This window comes from Narcine bancroftii, chromosome 5, assembly GCF_036971445.1.
Source record: "Narcine bancroftii isolate sNarBan1 chromosome 5, sNarBan1.hap1, whole genome shotgun sequence".
Classification (NCBI taxonomy): Eukaryota; Metazoa; Chordata; class Chondrichthyes; order Torpediniformes; family Narcinidae; genus Narcine; species Narcine bancroftii.
The window spans coordinates 11,246,559-11,272,363 of NC_091473.1; the positions used below are offsets into that span (position 1 = coordinate 11,246,559).

The window sequence follows — 25,805 nt, forward strand, 5'->3', positions numbered from 1 at the left end:
TAACAGCAATTATAGCCTTCGGGCTATTATATAAAGCCTTTATCAATCCAATAAATGAAGAACCAAAACTAAATTTCTCAAGTACTTTGAACAGACACATCCATTCCACTCTATCAAAAGCCTTTTCTGCATCCAATGAAACCACTATTGGATAATTCAACTGAAATTTAGATTTATTTATCGAGGTTATTAACCATAAAATATTATCTGACGCATACCTATTTTTTATAAATCCCGTTTGATCACCATGTATAATTTTAGGCAGATATTGAGCTACTCTATTAGCCATAATTTTAACTACAATTTTATAATCTACATTTAACAACGATATTGGTCTATAAGAAGAAACCTGTAAAGGGTCTTTATCTTTTTTTGGTATAACCGTAATTATTGCGTTAGAACAAGACTCAGGTAATTGAAAAGTATTAAGTTTGTTGTAATACATCCTTATAAATAGAAGATACATCAGCATAAAAAACTTTATAAAACTCTATAGAAAACCCATCTTCACCAGGTGCCTTTCCATTCGACATATCTCTTATTGCCGTTTCTATTTCATCGTCTGTAAAAGGTTTATCTAACTCTTGTCTATCTTCTTGATTCAATTGTGGCAAGTTATTATTTTTCAAGAAAGAATCTATTGCGTCTCCAGTTACATCTTTACATTCTGAAGTATACAATTGTTTATAGAAATTACAAAATTCCTCATTAATCTCCTTTTGATTAAAAGTAATACCTGATTTCTTTCTAATCGCTGGTACATTCCTAGATAATTGTTCCTTTTTTAATTGCCATGACAAAACTTTATGAGCTTTCTCACCCCATTCATAAAACTTATGCTTAGTTCGATTCATTAAACATTCAAACCGATATGTTTGTAATTCATTATATTTAAATTTTAAATTAGTTAAGTGATTCTTTTGCGTTTCGGTAGCATGTTTTTGAAATTCTTTTTCAGTCGCAGTTATTTTTTCTCTAAGTCTTCAATCTCTTTAATTCTCTCCTTCTTTACTTTAGAGGCATAACTTTCATTGCATCCCATAAAACAAAATGACTAGAAACAGAATTACAGTTAATACCAATAAAAATTTCAATTTGCTGTTTTATAAAACTAATAAATTCTGGTTTTTGCAATGTTCATTTGAATATATGATAACTGATACATTTATTGAAAGATTTATTACTAACATGTATATCAAATTACAAGAGACTATTCAGAAAAATTCAGATGGGAAAAAGATTTAAATATACAGATTCAAGAAGTATGGTCAAAATTATGCTATGAAAGTGTAACTAATACAATTAATGTTAGATATCAAATGATACAATTTAATTTTCTGCAATTATACTCCATACAAATTACATGCACTTCATTCAAATTGTTCTGATCAATGTTTTAGATGTAATTTTTTTTTTTAAAGTAGGATCTTTCCTGCATGCAGTCTGACAATGTGAAAAGGTAGATAAGTTTTGGAAGAATACAAGTATTTTATTGGGACGAGTTTTGAAGATGCCGATTTTGAAGTATCCCAGAGTATTTTTATTGGGAGATATTTCCAATTGAAGTTAGATATTTATCAAAAGAAATTTTTATGTGTAGCAATTACAAAGAAATCTATAGCTACAACATGGAAACCTGGTTGAATAGATGACGAATGGAATTATTAAATTGTATACCATTAGAGAGAATAACATATAATTTATGTAATCAACCAGAAAAATTTGATAAGATTTGGAAACCCTACATGGGTTTCATTGCTACGACTTTACCTGCAGTGCCCAACACTCTCCCATCCAACCCACCCTAATTACTGATGGTTTAAAATTATTATCTAAGCTGAAATTAATTAATTAAAAGAGAGGTTTATTAGACAGGCTTTTTTTTTCCCTACTTTTTTGGGGAGGGGGTGGGTGGGGGAGAAAATATATAAAAACTATTCTTTTTGTGTCTTAGCTTTTAATTATTCTTATGTTATGGATAAATATTGTATATGTTTTGACGCAAATTAAAAATAAAATTTATTAAAAGAAAGGAATTGTTTTGTTTTGGAACCGAGCAAAGAAGATAGAACATTACAGCACAGTACAAGCTCTTCAGTCCGCAATGTTGTGCCAACATATGTAAACCTACTCACAACAATCTAATTTTTCCTACCTCATACCCATAACCCTCTATTTTTCTTGCATTAGCATTACTAACATTTATATTACTTTGGTTGTGTTTTAAGTTAATTTTTATACTTTTTTTTTCATCTGCTTCTAAATGTCTGACATTGAAATGCCTTCACATGCTATGAGTTGTCCTAAGGCCCCTGGGGAGCTATCTGGAGACTTGTCTAAGAGAGTAACTTGACATCCAGGTGAAATCTTTTGCAGTTCATCATTAACGTAACAAATTCTATAGTATATGGCGTGGCGTTTGTTATTGAGGCAGAATTCTAAGAATTAAACAGTTGCTTGCAGTTGTATACAATGGAATTTTTTTGGCTGAATGTGTTATCTGGGCTGAAAATCTTCCCTGCATATTTATCTTGAGTATGTTGATGCACTGCATTTTTAAAATTCTTCTCAATTTTGCATATAGTGAGACTCGCCTGCTGGAGATCATCGAGATTCTCTGTGAAACCACGAATTTCAATTGTAATCGGATGGTAGAACAAAGCGAAGAGCACATTGAACACTGGTGGTTCAAAAAGTGAGTCTTTAATCTTTGTCTCTTGCTTTATTATGTTCTATCTTTGAACATTCTGTTGAGTAATTGCTTCAAAAGTTATCTTTTTAATGTGATGATTTGCCTGAGGTGCAAAAACATAAACGTGCACCCAGATTTGTTTCCGTGATTAAACAGACTGCTGAATGTCTTCAGCTACAAAGCTATTTGTCCTGTGGGTACCATTAAACACTTCCCATTTGACCCAAATAATCTGGTTATTATGTAAATGTCTCTGCTCACTGTATTTCAAGATTGTGCAGCATTCTGGTGTTTTATAAGCATCTGGATTCTGTTTAATTAAAAACAGAAATGCTAGAGGAGCTCAGCGGTTCTCGCAGGGTCCATAGGAGGCAAAGAGATATAACTGCTGTTTCAAGCCAGAGCCCTTCTTCAAGGTAGAAAGACAGGTGTCTTAATAAAAAGCCTGGGAGAGAAGGGAGGAAAGGGTAGGGGAGTACAGCCAACAGACAAAAAAGCAATAATTGGATGTGGGTGAGAAGATAGAAAAGATGAGAATTGATCAGGGGAGGGGGTAGCTTTAAATGAAGAGCTGGAGAAAAAGAGGGAGAGAGCAAGAGGAAAAATAGTGGAGAGACGAGAAGGGGATTGGCTAATGAAAACCGGAGAAGTCTATGTTAATACCATCTGGTTGGAGGGTGCCCAGATGGAATACGAGTTGGACAGAGATGTCAGCATGGAAATGGGGCAGGGTATTGAAAAGGGTGGCCAATGGGAGATCCACACTATTGCAGTAGATAGAGTTTCATTGAGCACCTTCACTATCACCTAGTCTGTGCCTGGTCTCTCTGATGTAGACAAGGCCACAACTGGAGCACCAGATGCAGTAGTGAAGTGTTGCTTCACCTGGAAGGTCTGTTCAGGGCTCAAAATGCTGGTAAGGGAGGAAGTGTGGGCGCAAGGACACCATTTCTTGTGGTCACAGGGAGAGATGCCAGTGGTGGGAAGGGAGGAGTGGGGGATGAGGTTACGGAGGAAGCAGACGCTGCAGAAGGTGGAGAGGGGAAGATGTGCTGGTGATGGATCACTTAGTAGATGGCGGAAATTGTGGAGGATGATGTGTTGGATGTGGAGGCTAGTGGGGTGGTAGATGAGGATAAGGGAAATCCTGCTCTTGTTGCATGTGGGCCGGAGAGTGCCAGGGCAGATGTGCAGGTAATGTGGATGAGAACTGTTTATTGGAGGGGAAGCCACATTTTTGGAAAGAGGAGGACATTTTGGATGATCTCACATGGAATAACTTGTCCTGGGAGCAGTGTTGTAGATGAGCAAAATAGGGGAGAAGCTTCCTATGTATTCTGTATGCTTGCATTCACAAGATGGTGATCCCTCTGTTTTTCAATTGGCAATGTGTTCTGAAATGTTACAGGCAGATGGAACACCCTGATCTATTTCAGTGGCTCTGTCTAGATACCATGAAAAGATGCTGTCCTGCTGGGACCTTTGGACCTGAATGTCTATGTGAGTATAGCCAGCAGATAAATAGCAAAAAATAGATCGTCCACACCCCAGTCATTGTGTGAACAAATGTTTTTCATGCTATTTAGTTGAATGAAACTCCCTTTTTGGAACTTTTTCTGGAAAGAGGAATTAAGTGATGTTCCTCAAATCCACATTAAATATGATTCTTTGTATCATTGCTTGTTTATTTTGAGAGGTGCTAATACTTTCACTAGTATTTGGCTGTTCATAGAATTAATAAATATTCACAATTAATTGTTTAATGGAACCAATTATTAACTTCTATTAATTTGAGGATTCTGAGAGAATTGTAATGATTTTATTGCCAGGATTGGTCTTTAATTCTCTCCCATTTCTCTTCTCCTCCCACCCCCACCCCCCCCCCCCCCCCCCCCCACATACACCCTTTGCATACTTCTGTTGTAATAACTGCAATGATAAGTAAAATGGAAATAACACTGACAACCCCATACTTTTGAACATCCACTCAGCAGAATATTTTGGGAGTCATCAAGATAGTCTATGTAGGTCATGGAGATTCTAATGTATCTACTCCTTGTGAAGTATTTCAGATGTTAATAGAGCTTATTCAAGGCTGAATTTGACCATTTAAAATGGGAAGACCAAGCTAGAGTATTTGCCTTATTGAATAACCTAGAAAGCTTGAGGGACTCCATTCCAGTTTCCATTTCATGATTTTTTTTAATTGGCATCAACCCAACCTCCAGGAAAACCAAGGAGGTCAAGAAACCCCCCACCCCCCGCAGAAAATCTGAGTTCTCAAGTGTGCCTCAATATTATAAGAGTTTTGAAGTTGCCAACATTTTTGAATATGACTTTCTAAGAGCTAGTTTGTGGTTTAAATGGGGTCATTTATATTTGAATTTAATCAGAAGGCAGGAAACCAACCTTTTCTCCTTGCCCTTCTTTCCAAATGACTCTATTGCAGACCTCATGAGCTTAACACAAATTTACCACACTGTCTTGCCTCTGAAGAAAAACGTCCAATGAGAAATATTTGGTTATTTGTATTGATGTACCAGAAACCTAAATACCTGTTTCAAAAAAAAATTATTCATAGAAAATCTTTTCTGTCAAAATTTTTGTAAGTTTAATCCTGTAAACCACAACCATTATTTAACTGGGCACATCATATTCTAATGCTTGATCCAGAGGAGTTGTACCAAAGGGCACAATAATAAGATGGCCTCTGGTAACTGGCTGTGCATATAGTATATCTCATAAGAAATTGGGCCATGACATTTTACAGTTCATAGAGGTAGTTTTTTCATGGTGTCCGTACTACTTCTTCAAAAATAGTTATTTTAATTTCTCCAGCCAATTCCTTTAGTTTAAATTTTGGAAAAATAATGAGTTTTGCTGTTGTATTTTGAAAGAGCATCCAATCTCCTAAAGATCCACTAGGAGTCCTGGTATTAATTCAATACCCAGTTACCAATTTATCTTGGAAGTTTCTCCATGACCTCTGTTTTAATGAAAATTTTTATTTTTGTTTTGTCCTGCTTGAAGTACCTTTTTGTGTAATTTCAATTTTTTTCAACTATAAATTGAATTCCTGAGCTTCCTTTTCAAAATGTTTTTAAAATGTACTTGAGACATTAGGTATCAGAATTGATGTGAGTAGCTTCACAATTACGTTTTTATTCCTATTCAGTTAACCCCATGAAACAGCAAAGCAGGTTAAGTATGCTTCAAGTATTTTTTTTAGCATATTGCAAGAATAACAAAAGATGATAGGATTCTGTTGCATTATATGCTATTGCATTGGTTACAGAGGACTACTGACATGGTCTTTGCCCTCAGACAGCTCCAAGAAAAGTGCAGAGAACAAAACAAAGGACTCTACATCATCTTTGTTGACCTTACCAAAGCCTTCGACACCGTGAGCAGGAAAGGGCTTTGGCAAATACTAGAGCGCATCGGATGCCCCCAAAGTTCCTCAACATGGTTATCCAACTGCATGAAAACCAACAAGGTCGGGTCAGATACAGCAATGAGCTCTCTGAACACTTCTCCATTAACAATGGCGTGAAGCAAGGCTGCGTTCTCGCACCAACCCTCTTTTCAATCTTCTTCAGCATGATGCTGAAGCAAGCCATGAAAGACCTCAACAATGAAGACACTGTTTACATCCGGTACCGCACAGATGGCAGTCTCTTCAATCTGAGGCACCTGCAAGCTCACATCAAGACACAAGAGCAACTTGTCCGTGAACTACTCTTTGCAGACGATGCCGCTTTAGTTGCCCATTCAGAGCCAGCTCTTCAGCCCTTGACATCCGGTTTTGCGGAAACTGCCAAAATGTTTGGCCTGGAAGTCAGCCTGAAGAAAACTGAGGTCCTCCATCAGCCAGCTCCCCATCATGACTACCAGCCCCCCCACATCTCCATCGGGCACACAAAACTCAAAACGGTCAACCAGTTTACCTATCTCGGCTGCACCATTTCATCGGATGCAAGGATCGACAACGAGATAGACAACAGACTCGCCAAGGCAAATAGCGCCTTTGGAAGACTACACAAAAGAGTCTGGAAAAACAACCAACTGAAAAACCTCACAAAGATTAGCGTATACAGAGCCGTTGTCATACCCACACTCCTGTTCGGCTCCGAATCATGAGTCCTCTACCGGCATCACCTACGGCTCCTAGAACGCTTCCACCAGCGTTGTCTCCGCTCCATCCTCAGCATTCATTGGAGCTACTTCATCCCTAACATCGAAGTACTCGATATGGAAGAGGCCGACAGCATCGAATCCACGCTGCTGAAGATCCAACTGCGCTGGGTAGGTCACGTCTCCAGAATGGAGGACCATCGCCTTCCCAAGATCGTGTTATACGGCGAGCTCTCCACTGGCCACCGTGACATAGGTGCACCAAAGAAGAGGTACAAGGACTGCCTAAAGAAATCTCTTGGTGCCTGGCACATTGACCACCGCCAGTGGGCTGATATCGCCTCAAACCGTGCATCTTGGCGCCTCACAGTTCAGCGGGCAGCAACCTCCTTTGAAGAAGACCGCAGAGCCCACTTCACTGACAAAAGACAAAGGAGGAAAAACCCAACACCCAACCCCAACCAACCAATTTTCCCCTGCAACCACTGCAATCGTGTCTGTCTGTCCTGTATCGGATTGTCAGCCACAAACGAGCCTGCAGCTGACGTGGACATTACCCCTCCATAAATCTTCGTCCATAAATCTTCGTCTGCGAAGCCAAGCCAAAGAAGAAAGAAAAGAAGAATTGATTAAGTCTGATTTTGATATTAAAGGTTTTAGAGTTGGGAGAAAGGAACGCAAGATTAGTTTATTTGCAGATGGTGTAATAATTTATTTGACGGAACCAGGCAATTCATTACACAAATTATATTTAAGATTAAAAGATTCTAGAATAGTGTCTGGTTATAAAATAAATTGGGGAAAAAGTGACAAACGAGCCTGCAGCTGGCGTGAACATTACCCCTCCATAAATCTTCGTCCGCGAAGCCAAGCCAAAGAAGAAAGAAGGACTGTAGTAAATCCAGTAATATCTGTGGCCTCTTGGTTACATAGTACTGCAGCCTGCAGTCCGCATAAAATATCTATCTTTTCTCAACTTTTCTACTTTAAAAGTAATCATGTGAAATATTGACTCTTTTCCTCTCCTTCTGCCAAGTATTCTCAAGTTTGTTGGTACAGGGTATTCTGATCTCACAGTCCTCATTCATTGTATTTGCCTGAGCCAGAGAAGTACGCATGCCTTGCTTCTCCCCTTCTCTCTCATCAATTTCAACCAAATGACCTCTGATTTTAGCTCCCTGTATGTGCATAACCCATTAATGGAGTTTAACCCAGGCCTTAAATACCTGGTTAAGCTATCTAGGCCCTGAATTCTCCCTGTACACTATCTACTTTAAAGTGTGTTTAAATTTTCTTCAGTCACCTGTCTTTTTGTTTGCATCATTGATCAAATGTTATTCTCAAAAAATCTTGTGCAACAATGTAAAGGGTGCTGTAAAAATGTCAGTAGTTATTTAATGCCTAGTCATTCTTGTGACTGGATAAGCTAAAATTTTTCTTTAATGTGTTTGCAGCATGTACAGGTGGATCCATAAAGCCCTGCAGTGGATATGGCCAATGTGATGGTGATGGAACACGAACTGGAACTGGGCTTTGTATCTGTAATCAAGGCTATGGAGGTTCTGTATGCTTGGAGTGTGCTGATGGATACTTTGAAGAGTTAAGGAATGATACACACTTGGTATGTCAAGGTACATGATGCATCTGTTTTATTCCATAAACTTGAAGACATAGGGAAATGATCTGTGTAAATTGTGAACCTGGGTGATTGCAGATGGTTGGATTGAATTTTCCCAGTGGAGTTGTTTTTTTCTCTATTAATTACTTCCAATCATTCAGTCTGGAATTCGGTTACAGCAGCAATAGAAGGCATTATATATCTATGATTTTTTTTGGAGGGGTAGGGGGAGAGATCAGGCCCTTCAAGCTCTCCGCAGAAAGAGATACTGCCAGTGACGTGTTGCAAGTAGAAATACGATGAGCACACCTCCTTCTCGATTTTCATCCTGAAGCATATGAGAGGGTATATAGTTACTCTCTGTTATTGTGCCTCAGTGAAATGGTACAATTTGAGGCCAGATATCTGTCTTGTACTCTGCCTGTTGTATAGTCACATTTCTGTGGTGTGGAATCTTGGAAATTTTGCATAATAAAAATAAGAGAGCTGAGCTGGCTCTCTGTCAAACTGTATTCAAGATTCCTTTATTGTCAAGTAATAAAAAGTCCAATATTACACAGAATTTGACTTTGTAAGGCAGACAGATTCACCATTAGCAGAAATAGCCTGAAGGACCTCTTACAGTCAGAGAAGGAGAATTCCCTCAGAGACACTGAGTAGCTGTGGATTTGTCTCCTGCACTGAATGCAGCCCCTGCAGCTCTACAGAATCCAATGCAAACCATCAGCAGCCTAAGCTCCAGGTGTGAACCTCTGACACAATCAGGAAACCTTCAATGCCCTTGGCATCCTCTCGCATTTAAGTTCCCACACCTAGTACCCCTACTGAACCAATCTCCTGCACACCACTGCCTGGTGTGAGTACCTTGACTGAACCCACCAGCAGCCCATAACCTGTACGGGTTCCTTGTCTCAAGTTGTTAAGAACCCGCTACCTATGTATTCTTCAGCTGTGGAATCCATCACTGGTCCACTGCCATGACTACTGTCCCATGGATCATATCCTCTTCTTCTTTTCAAATGATAAGTGATCTCTCCATTTTTATCTCCCCAGAACCAGCCCTCTGCTTACCCAGAGTCTGCAACCTCTCATGGCTGCTGCCGATCATAGGTTCCGCCATCTTGGGCCCAGACCCCGCAGTCACAGAATTTTTAATTAAAGCCACTATTGACTCCATTAAAGCCTGTCCAAAGCTGATGGTTGTCTGGGTGGTTGGACCCCGTGGAAATGCTGTGTCTCCGCTCCCTGTTCTCCGTGGGTCCACACCAGCGGTGACATTACCGTAACATCAGTGCTGACATTTTTCGCCATTTTCATGCTCCTGCGATTTATTTTTAAACCAAATCATTATCCAATTTTTTTTAATACTGACAACAATCATGGAGCTTGCAAAATATATCCACCACATTTTAAGTTTATTTTAGCACCTCACCTGGCTCTTCTGCCATTCAAACCTCTCTGCTAATGTTTCCTTATTTATCTAACTTCTTTGTGCTCTTCTGTCAAAGGTGAAAATCTGCTCAAAGGAGAATAACAGTATTTTCTAGTCTTTCATGAAACAGATCTCCAGCAAATCATTCTTTTCTGCACCCTGTAGAACCCTAATTGACTCAATATGTGTACGGTTTCATAACTCCAAAGGAAATGGGCCAATGACAATTTTTCTCAAGCAACAATTGGGTCCAGAGCAACGGTTCTCAACCTTCCCTTCCCACTCACATACCAATTTAAGCAATCCTTTACTAATCACAGAGCACCTGTGGCATAGGGATTGCTTAAGATGGAATGTATGTTTAGGGGGGGGGGGGGGGGCAGTTTGAAAACCACTGCTGTAGAGCATTTGCATTCTGGTATGACCATGACTAAATGGATGTGGTTCTCTAGCTGTGGTACAAGATTTGCCTGTCAAAGTTTGTTTTACTTCATTATATCATTCATTTGTGACCAGAACCAACCACTTGAATCCCAGATATATTCGTTCTAATAAATCTATTTGTCTTAGACAAGTTACATTCAGTATGAAGTAGCAATATTAACAAAAGTAATATTCACAGTCTGAGAGGCCGTGGTATGGTTCTGTCCCGATGTTTGCTGTTGACTTCAGGTGCTCTTTAATGTTTTACCTTTCAGTGTATCGCCTGAAATACTTTTTACCCTTTTAGTCTTGCTGATCAGCTGCCAGCTTCCAGAGGTCTGAGCCTTGTTCCTTTTCAAAATATATTTTGTTTGATTATTTCTAGTCCTGTCTTTGCAGGTGAAGCCATTCCTTGCCATCCTTTTCACTTTCTTGCAGGTTGAGCTATTTCTATTTTTACTAATTGTCTAGAATTCTGTCACAGATGTTGCTTATGTTAGTAACGTGACCCTTTATCATTTCAACCTTTGTTGACTCTCTCTTGCTCTCTAAAAGGTGCTCTGCCCTTGTTTAAATGTTGTACAGTACAATTCTGATTATCCGAAATAGTCGGGACCAAGCCCATTTTGGATAAAGTTTTTTTTCAGAGAACCAGTCATTTTTTTTAAAAACAGCAAATCTCTTGTATTATTGTTCAAACAACAAGCATTAAAATAATGTTTAATTCTAACCAAAAAAAAAATGCTGGCCACCAACGATCACCTACACCTCCCCACCGAGACCCTACTTGTCCCGGGATCATGAGGGTCCCACCCCTGCCCGGGAGCCCGAGGTCTACTGCTGCCGCCACTGGGCCTCTGACATCCCCTGGACAGTACAGCTCCAAAAAAATTTTGGATAAATGGATATTTCTGAGAATCTGATTCCGGGTAATTGGAGTTGTACTGTACTTCATTAGTACTTGTTCGCTATCATTTTCATCTCAACACCCCTGTTCTAAATTGATATCCTGCAAGTTTTAAATGTTCAAGAAATGCAGAAGCTGCATCGGCTGGAATTTTAAGCAGATCAACAATTGGTCGAGTAACTCAGCACATTATAATCCATTATAGAAATGGTCAGTCTGAAACCTTTATCAAGACTAACATAGAATAGGTAAAATGACACAGGCAAAGTGGGGGAATCAGCTGGAGGAGGGGCCCCAGAGGTGAATGAAAATAGAACAAAAGGTGTGGGAGGTGAAGATACAAGTGGAAGGAAAAACTATTAGGAAGAAGGGAGGGAAGAAAAGTTAGAGGGAAACCACTAAGTACAGGAACAGGTGAAGAAAGGTGGAATCAGATAGGGGTGGTGGTTACATAAAATTGATTTTTCTAATGTTCATATCGTTAGGTTTGAGGTTGTCCAGGTTGGGGAAATGAAATGGTAGGCTACAGGAAGCTAAAGTTTAGACCCAGACACTGAGCATGGGTGTCCAGGTCAGTCCCAATATGCTTTTGGTCTCACCTCTGTTGTGTCTCCTCCCTCATACCTTCTGTCATCACCTCTGGAGCCCTTCCCCAGCTTCTCTTTGCCCCCCCTCCCCCTTTTGTATAATTTTACCAATTTTCACTTGGTCTTGATAAAGGATTCAGACCCTAAGCTTTGATTAACCATAGAACACTGCAGGACAGAAACAGGCCCTTTTGGCCCTTCTAGTCTGTGCCGAACCATTTTTTTTGCCTTGTCCCACTGACATAGCCCTCCATACCTCTCCAATTCATGCACCTGTCCAAATTCTTCTTAAATGTTATAATTGAGCCACCTTCACCATTCAGCTGGCAGCTCATTCCACACTCCCACCACTCTGTGTGAAGATGTTCCCCCCTGAACTTTCCCCCTTCACTCTTAATCCATGTCCTCTGATTTTTATCTCACCTACCCTCAGTGGAAAAAGCCTATCTATATTTACTCTATCTACTCCCTTCATAATTTTAAATACCTCTATCAATTCTCCCCTCATTCTTCTACACTTCAGACAATAAAGTCCTAACGTGTGTAACCATTCCCTTAACTCAATTCCTGAAGTCTAGACAACATCCTAGTAAACCTTTACACTCTTTCTGTCTTATTGATATCTTTCTTGTAGTTAGGTGACCAAAACTGCATTCAATACTCCAAATTTGACCTCTCCAATGCCTTGTACAACTTTACCATAACATCCCAGCTCTTCGACTCAATACTTTGATTTGTGAAGGCCAATATGCCAAAAAGTCTCTTTACAACCCTATCCACCTATGATGCTGCTTTTGGGGAATTATGTATCTGTTCGACCTCTGATTGACTGCATTCCTCCATGCCCCACCATTCACCATGTATGTCCTTTCTTGGTTTGTCCTTCCAAAATGCAACACCTCACATTTGTCTGCATTCAATTCCATCTGCCATTTTTGAGTCCATTTTTCCAGCTGGTCCTGATTCCTCTGCAAGCTTTGAAATCTCTTTTTGCTGTCCACTCTTAGTGTCATCTGCAAACTGATCCAATTTACCATATTATCATCAGGGGTCCACAAACTGTTTTAGATCATCAGCCCTTTCATGGAATCCTTGATCCCTGATAGAAACCCAGGCATGTACAAACATAAATAATTAGGTAGACATGCAGTTTCCATATGCATTAGTGAGGGGAAACTGCATACCATGTGCATGGTGTCTGGGCCTCCCAGCAACAACCCAAACTTTGTTACAACACCCCAATTGCAAAGTAACAAATCTGTAAATTAACCAAACAAGTGATTACAATAACAGTAAAAAAAAAACTTTGCTTCTGGTCAGGAAGATGCCAAATGGAGCTGGGTTCAAGTCTTCAGCGACAGCAACTCCATTCTCATTCTCAACATCCAGAGTGGTGCCATCCATGTCAAAGAGGTGGCCTTGGGCTCTCGACCACTTTGGAAACCCCCTGATCTAGATCATTGATATAGACGACGACAATTATGCCATACCCTGAGGCACACCACTAAACACAGGCCTCCAGTCTGAGAAGCAATCATCCACCACTACTCTCTGGCTTCTCCTGTCCAGTCACCTGCCAAGTTCTTCCAGCAAATCTTTGTCTGCTTCTTTTAAAGATTGTCCTGTTTCAACATAAAATGCAGTTAGCATTACTATAATTTTTTCTCGTTACCTAGCACCACATTAATACATTTGCTTTAACATTCTTTGCACCAATAATGTTAAAGCACCAAGACACACGAGAATGCTTTGTTAGTTCAAACTACCTCTTACAGGGGTTTAACTGTTGTTTTATGAAAGTTCAGCATAGCCTCCTTAGTTATGCATTTCATGTCCCTTTTTATAAAGCCCAGGATTTGACATGCCTTATTAACCTCTTGTACACTATAAACATTGAAGAAAGGATCCGATTTGTGAAGAATAAGGAAGGCCAGCGACTGCTTTATATTTGAGTCCATGTAATGGGGATTGTGTCCAGTGCTGCTCTTGGTACCATATTAAAATAAACCCTGCTATTTCAAAGGATGTTAAAAAACTAAAGATAAATAATTATTTTATGGAGTTTGATTACTATCAGCTTGGCATGGACTTTTATAAAATGTAGCAAGTGGCTACTATACATAATTTAAAATTTCTCATTGGTGCAAAAGTTAAATGGTTTCAAATGACCCAAATGGAAGACCTTTGTTTGACAAACCCACTAATACTTAATTATAAAGGGAGAAGGGGAAAATTCCATTGATGGTACCAGGGTCATTGACATCTCTGATCAAATATACAGTATTCTCAAGCAGGGCAGTGAGCAGCTCACGTCGTGGTGGTCCACATTGATACCAATGGCTGATAGGAAAAGGGATTAGGCCCTGGAGGGATTATAGGGAATTTAGGTAGGAACCAAAAAGGAGGACTTCCAGAGTGGTGATCTCTGGATTACTGCCTCTTCCACGGGCTATTGAGGCCAGGAATAGGAAGTTCAGGTAGATGAATGCATGGCTGAAGAGTTGTAGTAGGCAGCAGGCTTTCACACTTGTAGGTCATTAGGATCTCTTCTGGGAAAGGTATAATGTACAAAAAGAATGGATTGCACTTGAAATGGAGGGGTTCCTATTATCCTGGTGGGTAGGTTTAACTCATTTGGCAGGAAGATGGGAACCAGAATGAGAGGACACAAAATAGTGCAGATGGTAAAAAGATAGAATGTGTTGTGGGTATGTGAGGAAGGACAGGCAGGAGGGAGCATAAATGTAGTTCGTTGGAGAAACTTGTATATTTCCATGCAAGAAATAGTAGGAAGAAGGGAGATGAACTTAGTGCGTGGATCAGTGCGAGGATTACCATGTGTGTCCATTACAGATGTTTTAAAAGGGATATGATGGGAGGTAAAAGTGGGGGAGGGGAGAGGGTAGCATTACTATTGAGGGATAGTATCACAGCTGCAGAAAGGGAGGACATTCTGGACAGATAATCTACTGCATGGATAGCCATCCTTTTAATTTAGATAGTCAGCATGGTAACAGGCCATTTTGGCCCACCAGGGGTGTAAGTTAATTGGGTGACACGGATTTGTGGGACCATATGGGCTGTTACTGTGCTTGTATGTCTAAATTTAAAAATTAAAAGATTGTCCTCCCCGTACTCTGAATCAGGATATCAGAAACAGGAAGGGTGAGATCACTGCATTGGGAGTAGTCTATAGCAGATATTCTGGAGCTTTTCTTGGCAATGGTCCCGTTAGTACTACTCTTAAGTTTATGGGTCTCCTTTCCTGTGAAGCAATCAAGTTTATTTGGTTTCTTCCGTTCTACTGGCTGCATGAAAAAAATTATGTGATTTCAGTCTCTGCCCCCCCGCCACTTAAGTGCGCTATGGCCTCTGAGACTGGCTGGTTTAAAGGTCCCCAAAGAGTCTTTTGGAGACTGAGGAGCAGGTAAGTAGGCAGATTTTGGAATGGTCCAGAAATAACATGACTGTTGTTGTGGGAGAGTTCAACTTCCCAAATATTGACTGGTTCCTCCTTACTGCAAGAGGGATAGATGGGCCAGAATTTGTCGGGTGTGTGTCTATGAAGGATTCTAACACAGCATGTGGACCAGTCAATTAGAGGAGAGGCCACACTGGATCTAGTACTAGATGATGAACCTTGTCAGGCAGCAGACCTCTCGGTGGGGGAGCATTTTGGTGATGGTAACCACATCTCCCAAACATTTACCATCATTGTGGATGAGGATGAGAGCTGACAAATTGCTAGTGTTTTATTGAGCAAAGGCTAATTATGATGGGATTAGATAGGAATTGGGGAGGGTAAATTTGCAACAGATGTTCTTAGTGAAAAGCACAGGAGAAATGTGGAGGATGTTTAGGGATCATTGTGTGGGGTTCTGGGTAGCACTGAGTCAGGGAAAAGATGGTAGGAAAAGGGAACTGTGATTGACAAAACAGGTGAGGCAATGAGTTAAGAGGAAGCAGAAAGCATACACAAGATCAAGGAAGCAAAAAACAGGAAGGGCTCATGAGAATTGTATGATAGCTAAGATGGAATTTAAGAAAGGACTCAGGATCATTAGAAAGAGGCACGAGAAGACCTTGGCAAGTAGGATTGAGGAAAACACTAAGGGATTTTATGTAGATGTGAATGAGAATGAAGGTAGAGCCACTTAAAGATGAAGGAGACAACATTTGCTTGGAGGTAGTGGTGTGGTAGTGGAGATGCTAAATGGAGACTTTGCTTCAGGATTCACCAGAGCCTTGGACAAGGTGAGGTCAGAATAGAACAAGTATATGTGTTGGAGCATGTTGAGATTAAGAAAGAGGAAGTGTTGGATCTTCTTAAAAGCATTAGGATTGAGGAAGTGAGGGAGGAGGTTGCTGGAGTATTGGTAATTATCTTTGTGTCATGCTTAGCCACAGGGGAGATACCAGAGTATTGAAGAATGGAAAATGTGGCCTCTTGACAAATAAAAGTTATAGGGAGAATCCTAGGAATTATAGACCAGTGAGTCTTATGTCAATGGTGGGGAAAGTATTGAAGAGGATTCTCAAGGACAGGATTTATGAGCATTTAGAGAAATGTAGTCTTTTGAGGGATATTGAACATGACTTTGTGAGGGGAAGGCCGTGGCTCACAAGCTTAGTTTTTTTTTTGAGACAATAACAAAAGAAATTGATAAAAGTAGGGCAGTTGATGTTTTTAAATCTTTTTTTAATGTAGCATGGTAACAGGCCATTTTGGCCCATGAGTCCATTCTGCCCAATTTACATCCATTAACCTACACTCATGGTTCATTTTGAACGGTGAAAAGAAACTGGAGCCCCCTGGGAAAACCCAAGCAATCATGGGGAGAATTTACAAACTTCTTACAGACAGCACAAGATTCAAACCCTGGTCCCGATCGCTGGCAGAGTAAAGATGTGCTAACTGCTATGCCAATTGTGTCACTGTATAGAGCGTATGGATTTTAGTAAGGAATATGCTAAAGTCCCCCATGAGAGATTCATTCAGAAAGTCAAGAGGAAGGTGATTCATGGAACCTTAGCTGTGTCAATTCAGAATTGGCTTGCCTACAGAAAATAGAGAGTAGTAATGGATGGAATGTTTTTGCCTGAAAGTCATTGACTAGGACCCCTGCTCTTTGTGATTTTTATAAATTACCTGGATGAAGAAGTAGAAGGATGGATCAGTAAGTTTGCAGATGACAAAGGTTGGAGGTGTTGTGGATAATGTAGAAGGTTGTAGTAGTTTGCAACAAGATATGGACAGGAAGCAGAGTTGGGTGGAAAAGTGGCAGTTGGAGTTCCATCCAGATCACTATGAAGTGATGCATTTTAGAAAGTCAAACTTGAAGGCAGAGTACATGGTTAATGGCAAGGTTCTTAACAGAGTGGAAGAACAGAGGGACCTTGGGGTCCAAATTCACAGATCTCTCAAGGTTGCCACACAGGATGATAGGGTAGTTAAGAAGGCTAATGGTATACTGGCCTTCATTAGTTTGAGAATTGAGTTCAAAAGTCATGAGATAATGTTGCAGCTCTATCAAACTCTGCTTAGACCACACTTGGAATATTTTGTTCAATTCTGGTTGCCTCATTACAGGAAGGATGTGGAAGCTGTGGGGAGAATGCAGCGGATATTTTTCCAGGATGTTACCTGGATTGGAGAATGTATCTTGTGAGGCAAAGTTGGCAGAATGAGGGTTTTTTCCTTGGTATGAAGTTGACTTAATAGAGGTTCACATGATTATGAGAGGCATTTATGAGAGGACAACCAAATGTAGCAAACACCAGAGTACATCTATGAAAAGTAAGGGGAGGAAAGTTTAGTGGAGACATTAGTTTTACTCAGAGTAGTAGGTGCCTGAAATGCGTTTCCAGGGGTGGTGGTGGAAGCTGGTACAATAGGGGCATCTAAAAGATTCTTGGACAGGCTCAAGGATGAAAATAAAATACAAGGTTACGTGGTCGGGAAAATTTTGTTTTTTAAGTAGGTTTATAGAGGTCACCACAGCCTTGTAGCTATAATGTTCTGTGTGTAATTTGAAAATAAAGGTAGTTACTGAGGTCCAAAAAATCAAATTGTTAGTTGCCAATGACTCTTGGAGCAACAAGCTTGGAGAGATAATGAACTGACACAGCTTTAAAAGTAGTGTCCTCTTGATATCAGATGACATTTTCCTCGTTGCATGTGTTATGCTAACACTTGCATGTTAATTTAAAGCTCCTCATTTTGAATGAATTCTGGTTAAAAGCAAACTGGTGATGTGTTCTATTGATGTATTGCAGAATGCTACAAATCTTGCAAGAAGTGCACAGGTCCTGAGGATTATAAATGTCAAGACTGCAAAGTCGGTTGGTTCTTTCATGAAGATAAGTGTATAGGTAATCACTTAATCTTGGGATTCTTGTGCCTTGTTTTTTCTATGTAATTTTTTTTTTTAATTGTTAAAATGGTAAAGCATTGAAAATGCACCAGAACACTTAAAATAATTGGTTAACCAGTAAAGAGGATATTATCTTGCTCCTTCTGTCCTGGTTTGCACTTTGACAATAATGAATCCAGTGGCACAGGATAGGGATCCATATGTTATGCTTCATATGTTATCTAAATTGGCAGAACACTGCAATTGTGGATGAATCACTGTTTAATAATTTTCATTATAGCAATCTTCCCCTTGACCTCTAGGTATTTATTAATAAATCCCAGGATACCACATTATCCTTTAACCACTTTCTCAACAAACCCAGCAGTGCACACAAGTGCTGGAGAAACTCAGCAGCTCATGCAACATCCTCAGAAAGTAAAAGGCAGTCAATGTTTTGTACTTCATTTTCAGCACTCCTGAAAAAGTGATCAGCCCCAAAATGTCAGCTGCCTTTTACTTTCTATGGATGCTCCATGACTAGCTGAATTTCTCCAGCACTTTTGAGTACTGCACCAGATCTCGGCATCTGCCAATTTTCTTCTTTACTTTCCCTGCCATTTTCAGTAAACCACTTATTTGAACTCCCAGTTCTGGCTTTTGGACTCCTTTAGAATGTAGTTTCAAACATCGTTTTTTTTTTAACTTTTTCTACAAAATGTAACTTTTCATTTCTTGGCATCTGGCATATTTTCACTAGTCTGTTCAGACCTTGAAGCCCATTATTATCCGCAAGCATCCGATTAGATATTCTGTTGGATAGTTGCTGTCACATGATGAAATAGAATCCAGTGCATATTGAAGGGACCAAATGAGTTGGGCTATGAGACAGAGTAGGATTTCTATTGGATCATTTTTTTTTTATCTGGAGCCAATGCAAGCATAATAAATCAATTTACTACAACTTGCACCACAAATCTGTGTTGGTTTTTAATTCTTGACTTTTACAGCCAATTAATCCATTATAAATGATAATAAAATATACAAGGAACCAGCATGAACAATCACAAAAAAAACAAATCAAATTCAATGCACATAAACATTTTGTCTATGGATTTCAGGAGGTATTTCTTAGGAGAAGGTTTAACTCCAATTAGTAAAACATTCAGCTGTTTACTTGGAGTTCAGTTGAAAATCTAATACATTGCTCTTTTCCTATCATTCAGATATTGATGAGTGTGACACAGAGTTGCCAAGCTGCAAGGCTGGTCAGTACTGTGTGAATACAGAAGGCTCTTATGAGTGCAGAGGTCAGTGTTCTGTTGCCTTTGTGATGTTGGCTCAACCTTTTTGCCAACACCTATTTGTACATTTCATTGCGCAGTTTTCATCTTTTTGCTGCTACAAATATTTCTAAAAAATAATCAGCTGTAGTGTGTTGTGAATGAGTGCAGTGCAGAAGACTGAAGCGGCAGACTGTGCTCAGGTATCACAACTAACTAGTTTTATTTGAATCTTGCGCGCGGCCTTTAAGCATGATTCTGTTCCGTCCCTTACACACCGGCACTCACTTCATGATGAAGCAAGCGCACATGCACCTTTCCAGTCTGTACTGGAAGAAACAATCATGCAACGCCATCCTTGCATTGGCTGCCCTGCTGCCTGCACGTAACAAGAGGGGCCGGTTCACCGCTAGAATTTTGTGCGTTGCCACACAGCAAACATTTTGATATTCTCAGTCAAAAATGTGTGTACTTTTTACTCTGTCCATTTTGCTATGTAATCAAGCTCACGAGCACTGTGGTCTTTATCTATAGAGCCCTCCACAATGTTTGGCACAGACACTATTTCTTTATTTGCCCCTGTGCTCTACAGTTTTAAATTTGTAATCTAAACAATTCTCATGTGATTAAAGTGCACGTTCCAGATTTTATTTAAGATTATTTGTATACATTTTTGTTTGACCGTGTAGAAATTAGAGCACTCTTTGTACAGAGTTCCCCCATTTCTGGGAATCATAATGTTTGGGAAATTTGGCTTTACAGGTGTTTGTGAATATTCAGCTATGTGTAGTTGCTTCACTGGTGCAGGTATAAGAGAGCTAGGCTTGTTCCTAAGCTTTCGATCACCTTTGGAGTCTGTAGTTGCCATTTTTCTACATGAGGACCAGAGTTGTACCAATGAAAGTCAAAAAAGCTGAAAAATAAGAATTAAACAGTAACAGTAATCAAAACCTTAGGATGACCAAAATCAACCGCTTAGAACATCATTGAGAAGAAAGAGTGTACCAGTGAGCTCAGTAATCACAAAGGGGCTGGTTTTCCAAGGAAGACTCCACTGCTGATGACAGAGAATTCTCATTATAGCGAAGAAAAATCTCCAAACATGTCCAACAGATTGAAACACTCTTCGGGGGGCAGGTGGGGATGTCTCAATGACTGCTGTCAGCAAAAGACTTGGTGAACAGAAATGCAGAGGCTACACTACAAGATGCATACCACCAGTTAGCCATTGAAAGGATGGCCAAATTACAGTTTCCCAAGAAGTATTTAAAACAGCCTGCAGAATTCTGGAAAAAGGTCTTGCAGACACATGAGACCAAGATTAATCTGTATCAATGATGACAGGAACAAAGTGTGGAGGCATAAAGGAACTTGCTATGGTTTGCATCTTGCAGAGTAGCCTCTGTATTTCTGTTCATGAAGTCTTCAGCGGACAATAATCTGCATAAATGGAGTTTTTTTCTGGAGATTGAGTAGCTTTGCTGGGCACTGGATGCTTGTGTGCTATGCCGAACACATAATGTTGTTTTTAATTGATACTCTGGTTCTAATCCCAGGTTGTGACAAGGCCTGTTTGACCTGTATGGGAGCTGGACCCAGTAGATGTAAAAAATGTAATAAAGGTTATCAGATGGAGGGTGCAAAATGTCTGGGTAAGTGCAATATTCTATTATTTGTGCAGCACTGAGTGGAAGAATGATGACTCCATGGAGAGCTTTCAGAATCTGTATAGTAATCGGTACATTCAAAACATGGACAGAGAAATGGGTGGCATGGTTGACGTAGCACTTGGCACCATGCCTTTACAGCATTTGGGACCGAGGTTCGAATCTCATGCTGCCTGTAAGGAGTTTGTACGTTCTCCTTATATCTGTGTGGCTTTTCCTTGGGGGGCTCAGGTTTCCTCCCACGATTCAGCTTAGCTGGCATAGATGAGTGGAGCCAGAGGGCTTGTCTGTGCTATGCAAGTTTGATTCTAACAGCATTGTGACAATGTCTTCACTACCTAGATTTCAACGCTAACACATTCTGCAGGGCTTTTGGGACTGGGTGTTAACTGCTGGCCTTGGCAGTGACATCCATAATCCCATAAAATACACCAAGTTTAAAAAAAAAATTACTAGAGGGAAAAGCTTAGTGAAGTACTACAAATTAATTTTGTTACAATTGCTTCCATTGATCAGTAACTAGAGACAAATGCAAGAGTGTCACATAATAAAAGGATATATAAAGAGGATTTCTTGTGTAAGGTGTGCTACAATCTTCAGAGAATGTAAGATCTCATAACATAACAACAATTTACAGCACGGAAACAGGCCATGAGGCCCTTCTAGTCTGCACCGAACCAAATGCCCCTCTCTAGTCCCACCTCCCTGCACAATGCCCATAACCCTCCATCTTCTTCTAATCCATATACCTGTCCAACCTTTTCTTAAATAATACAATTGACTCCGCTGCCACTATTTCTCCCGGAAGCTCATTCCACACGGCTACCACTCTCTGAGTAAAGAAGTTCCCCCTCATGTTACCTCTAAACCTCTGCCCCTTAATTCTTAACTCATGTCCTCTTGTTTTAATCTTTCCTCCTCTTAACGGAAATAGTCTATCAACATCCACTCTGTCTATCCCTTTCATAATCTTAAATACTTCTATCAAATCCCCTCTCAACCTTCTACGCTCCAAAGAATAAAGACCTAATCTGTCCAATCTCTCCCTATACTCTAGATGCTTAAACCCAGGTAACATTCTGGTAAACCTTCTCTGCACTCTCTCCACTCTGTTTATATCCTTCCTATAATTAGGCGACCAGAACTGCACACAGAACTCCAAATTAGGCCGCACCAACGTCTTATACAATCTCAACATCACCTCCCAACTCCTATATTCCATGCAATGATTGATAAAGGCCAGCATACTAAAAGCCTTCTCAAATAATATTTTATTCTATTTCTCTCAAAACAAAATTTAAAGATATGTGGGAAGAGTTGTGTAGCAGGAAGGGGGTAGTGTGAAGGAAGAATACCAAGTGCTAACTCTTTCATGGGTCTGGCACAAGTGTGAGGCCTCGGATCGCATTTCCTGGTGCTCCACAATCATTTAGTAAATTTAAGATGCAAGTAAATATTTCCTTTTACAGCTGCAAATGATATTTGAGAGACATCCTGAGCTATCAGTTTTGTTTTCTGGGTGACTTTCAGGGTAGAAAAGACCTTTCAGAATATGATGGTATCATTATCCAGATTCTCTTTTTATCTATTTTAATATGGACAACTTCTGTCAGCGATGGCAGCATAGAATACAAAATAGTCCTATGAATAGGCTGTCCTTATTTTGTAACCAGTTTGAAGTTCGGGCTGTACAGTGGTTGGTTGCCTCCCCCTTAGTTAATCCAAGAAGTGGACCAAAAATGATCCTGATTCCAGTAGCTGCATTTGTTCAGCAATGTGAAGACCATGATGTAAAGGAGGCTGTGCAATGATGAACACTGATTAGTAGAGGAAATGGAACATACATCCTAGATTTTAGAAACTCTGAATAGTTCATTCTCTCTTTCATTTGTTACAGATATCAATGAGTGCAACAATGAGAAACCAGTCTGCAATGGTGCACATCAAGAGTGCAAAAACACAGATGGAAGTTATATCTGTCGATGTTTTGAGGGATACGCTAAACAAGATGGTGCTTGTGTTGAAGAGAAGCTGTCTTGTAAGTTTTGCCTTTCTTTTGATCTGTTTGAAAAGGCAATAGCAGAGAATTTTTTTTAAAAGTTTCAATAGATCAATTTTGTCGTGTTCATTACTTCAATCAATAACACATTGAAGGAAACCTAACTAAAATAAATGCTGGAAATATAGTTCAGCTACTCGTGAAGGTAGCAAAGGGATATTTATTCTACGCTTGTTCCCAATCCTTGGCTAACGTGCTTGATATGGCACAAAACAGTTAGAAAATTATCTAGTTTACAACATTGGTGTCCTTTTGTTTGTCAATCATAAATTTAATCATGTAAGTGAAACTCTGTTATAACGTGATTGTTGGAGTCCATAAAAATCTCATCACGAAAATAGCAGTATTTGCATTTTGCCTGAGGTCCCCTCTGCTGCTGGGAGCCCGATGCTTGAGTCCAAAGGCTCATCACGTTGTATCCGAATTTGCATTAAATTGGGGCACATAAAATCAGGGTTTCACTGTAATACTCCGGCTGAACTCAAAACAAGAATAATATTGAGGATATCCCAACTCATTTTATACTGAGGGGCATCTAATGACAGTTTAAAAAGGGGGGGGGGTCTATAAGCTGGTTCCAATCATTCTCTATTCTTTGATAGTGCATTGTTTGTAGTGTTTATCCCATTTTTGTGGTATTCATCTGTATAATCATCAAATATTTCAACTTATTTAAAGACTATCAACATTCTGAATTGCATACTCAATAATTAAACTGGTGTGATATTTAAGATTTCTAATTCCCTCATCATTCTTGCAGATTGCAGTTTTTTTTATAAAACATTTTTCATCTTTTGTATATGCACAATTTCTACTTTAAATCAAGGAGATAAATGAAACTATTGTCTTTTTAAAAATTTCTCTTAATGTGGCTTTTCATTACTTCTGCTCCGTGGTTTCTGTAAATGACTTAAATGAGAAAGTGGAAGGTTGGATTAGTAAGTTTGCAGATGACACGAAGGTTGAAAGCATTCTGGATAATGCAAAAGATTGTCATAGGCTACGATGGGATGTAGACAGGATGCAGAGTTGGGTAGAGAAGTGGCAGATTGAGTTCATTTGGGAAAAGTATGAAATTATACACTCTGTAAGATTGAATTTCAAGGCTAAGTTCAAGATTAATGAGAGGATTCATGGTGCAGAAGAAAAGTTAGATCTGGAGGTCCAAGTGGATAGATCCCTCAAAGTTTCTGTGGTGGTTGTAATAGTATGCTGGTCTTCATTAGTCAGGGATTTGAGCTTGAGACATTATAGGGTAATGTTGTAGTTCTGAAGTTTTGGTTAGACCACACTGAGAGCACTACATTCAGTTCTGGTCGCCTCATTGCTTGAAGGATGTGGAAGCTTTAGAGAGGATGCAGAGGAGATGTACTAGGATGCTGCCTGAATTAGAGAATGTCTTGTGGAGAAATGTTGAGGTTTGTTGATTACAAGATGCATAGGTAAAGTGGACATCCAGCACCTATTTCTCAGGGTATCAACAGCCAATACCAGAGGAGATCTGCTTAAGTTTAGTGGAGAAAAGTTTCAAGGAGATGTCAGAGGTGGGTGATTTGTTTTTGCAGTAATAGGTGCCTGGAATACAGGGATGATACAATAAGACACTCAAAAGACTCTTGGGCAAATGAATGTCAGAAAAATGAAATCAGTGTGAAGGAGGGAAGGGTTAGAATGATTGTGGAGTAAATTTATATAGATAGGCACAACATCATGGGCTGAGGGGCCTGTATTGTGCTGTAATGTTCTATGGTTGGCTTTTCAATCTGTCGGATGATGTCACAGATGCCATGGATCCATTAATGAGTGGCTGAAGAAATGATGCAAGGGGCAGGGTTTCAAGTTCCTGGTTCACTGGAATCTTTTATGGGGAAGGGGTGACCTGTACAAGGGGGATGGGTTGCACCTGAACTTGAGGGGGACCAATATCCTGGCAGGGAGGTTTGCCAATGCTGTTGGGGACCAGAGTGAGGGTTGACGCACAAGTAGGGACTGCTGGTAGGGAATTTGTGTGGAAGGACAGGCGGATAGGGCAAAATTGCAGCCAGTGGGATATGTTACAATGCAACAGAGACACGGTCAAAAGTAATAAATAATGGGCTAAAAGGTTTAGTATTTAAATACACACAGGATAAGAAATAAAGCAGCTAACCTTGTAGTAGAGCTACATGTTAACAGGTATGATGTTGTGACCAACATGGAGTCATGGCTAAAGGATGGATGTCATTGAGAGTTAAATGTCCAATACACAGTGTATTGAAAGGGTAGGCAGGTAAGCATAGAGGGTATTTTGGCTTTGTTGGTAAGAAGCAATGTTCAATGATTAGAAAGGTGATATAAGATCATTGTGGGTTGAGTTAAGAAATGACTCAACCCACAGAAGGCAATGTTGGCAGTTATATACAGACCTTCAAACAATAATCGAGATGTTGACAGTAAATAGAAAAGGTGTGTCAAAGGGCAATGTTCTGGTAGTCATGAGGGCTTCTAACATGAAAGTAGATTGCAAAAAACAGGTTGGGACTGGATCTCAAGGGAGAGAATTTAGAAAGCCTATAAGGTTGCTTTTTTTAGAGCAGCTTATTGATAAACCCACAAGGGGATCGGCTGTACTGGATTGGGTGTGGTGTAATGCACCCAGGGTGACTCGAGA

General features: G+C 39.8%; 1 protein-coding gene across 4 annotated transcripts in view; it reads left to right on the top strand.

Annotated features, from left to right (window-relative positions):
* LOC138763110 (protein disulfide isomerase CRELD1) overlaps nt 1-25,805 on the top strand; it is a 69,015-nt gene that overhangs the window by 34,156 nt on the left and 9,054 nt on the right. For all 4 annotated transcript variants that reach the window (XM_069936769.1, XM_069936766.1, XM_069936767.1 and 1 more), the window contains exons 4-10: nt 2,585-2,695; nt 4,101-4,192; nt 8,281-8,457; nt 18,070-18,165; nt 19,373-19,456; nt 20,986-21,081; nt 22,994-23,134. In XM_069936769.1, coding sequence (XP_069792870.1) covers nt 2,585-2,695; nt 4,101-4,192; nt 8,281-8,457; nt 18,070-18,165; nt 19,373-19,456; nt 20,986-21,081; nt 22,994-23,134 — 797 coding nt within the window. The remainder of the gene's footprint in view (nt 1-2,584; nt 2,696-4,100; nt 4,193-8,280; nt 8,458-18,069; nt 18,166-19,372; nt 19,457-20,985; nt 21,082-22,993; nt 23,135-25,805) is intronic.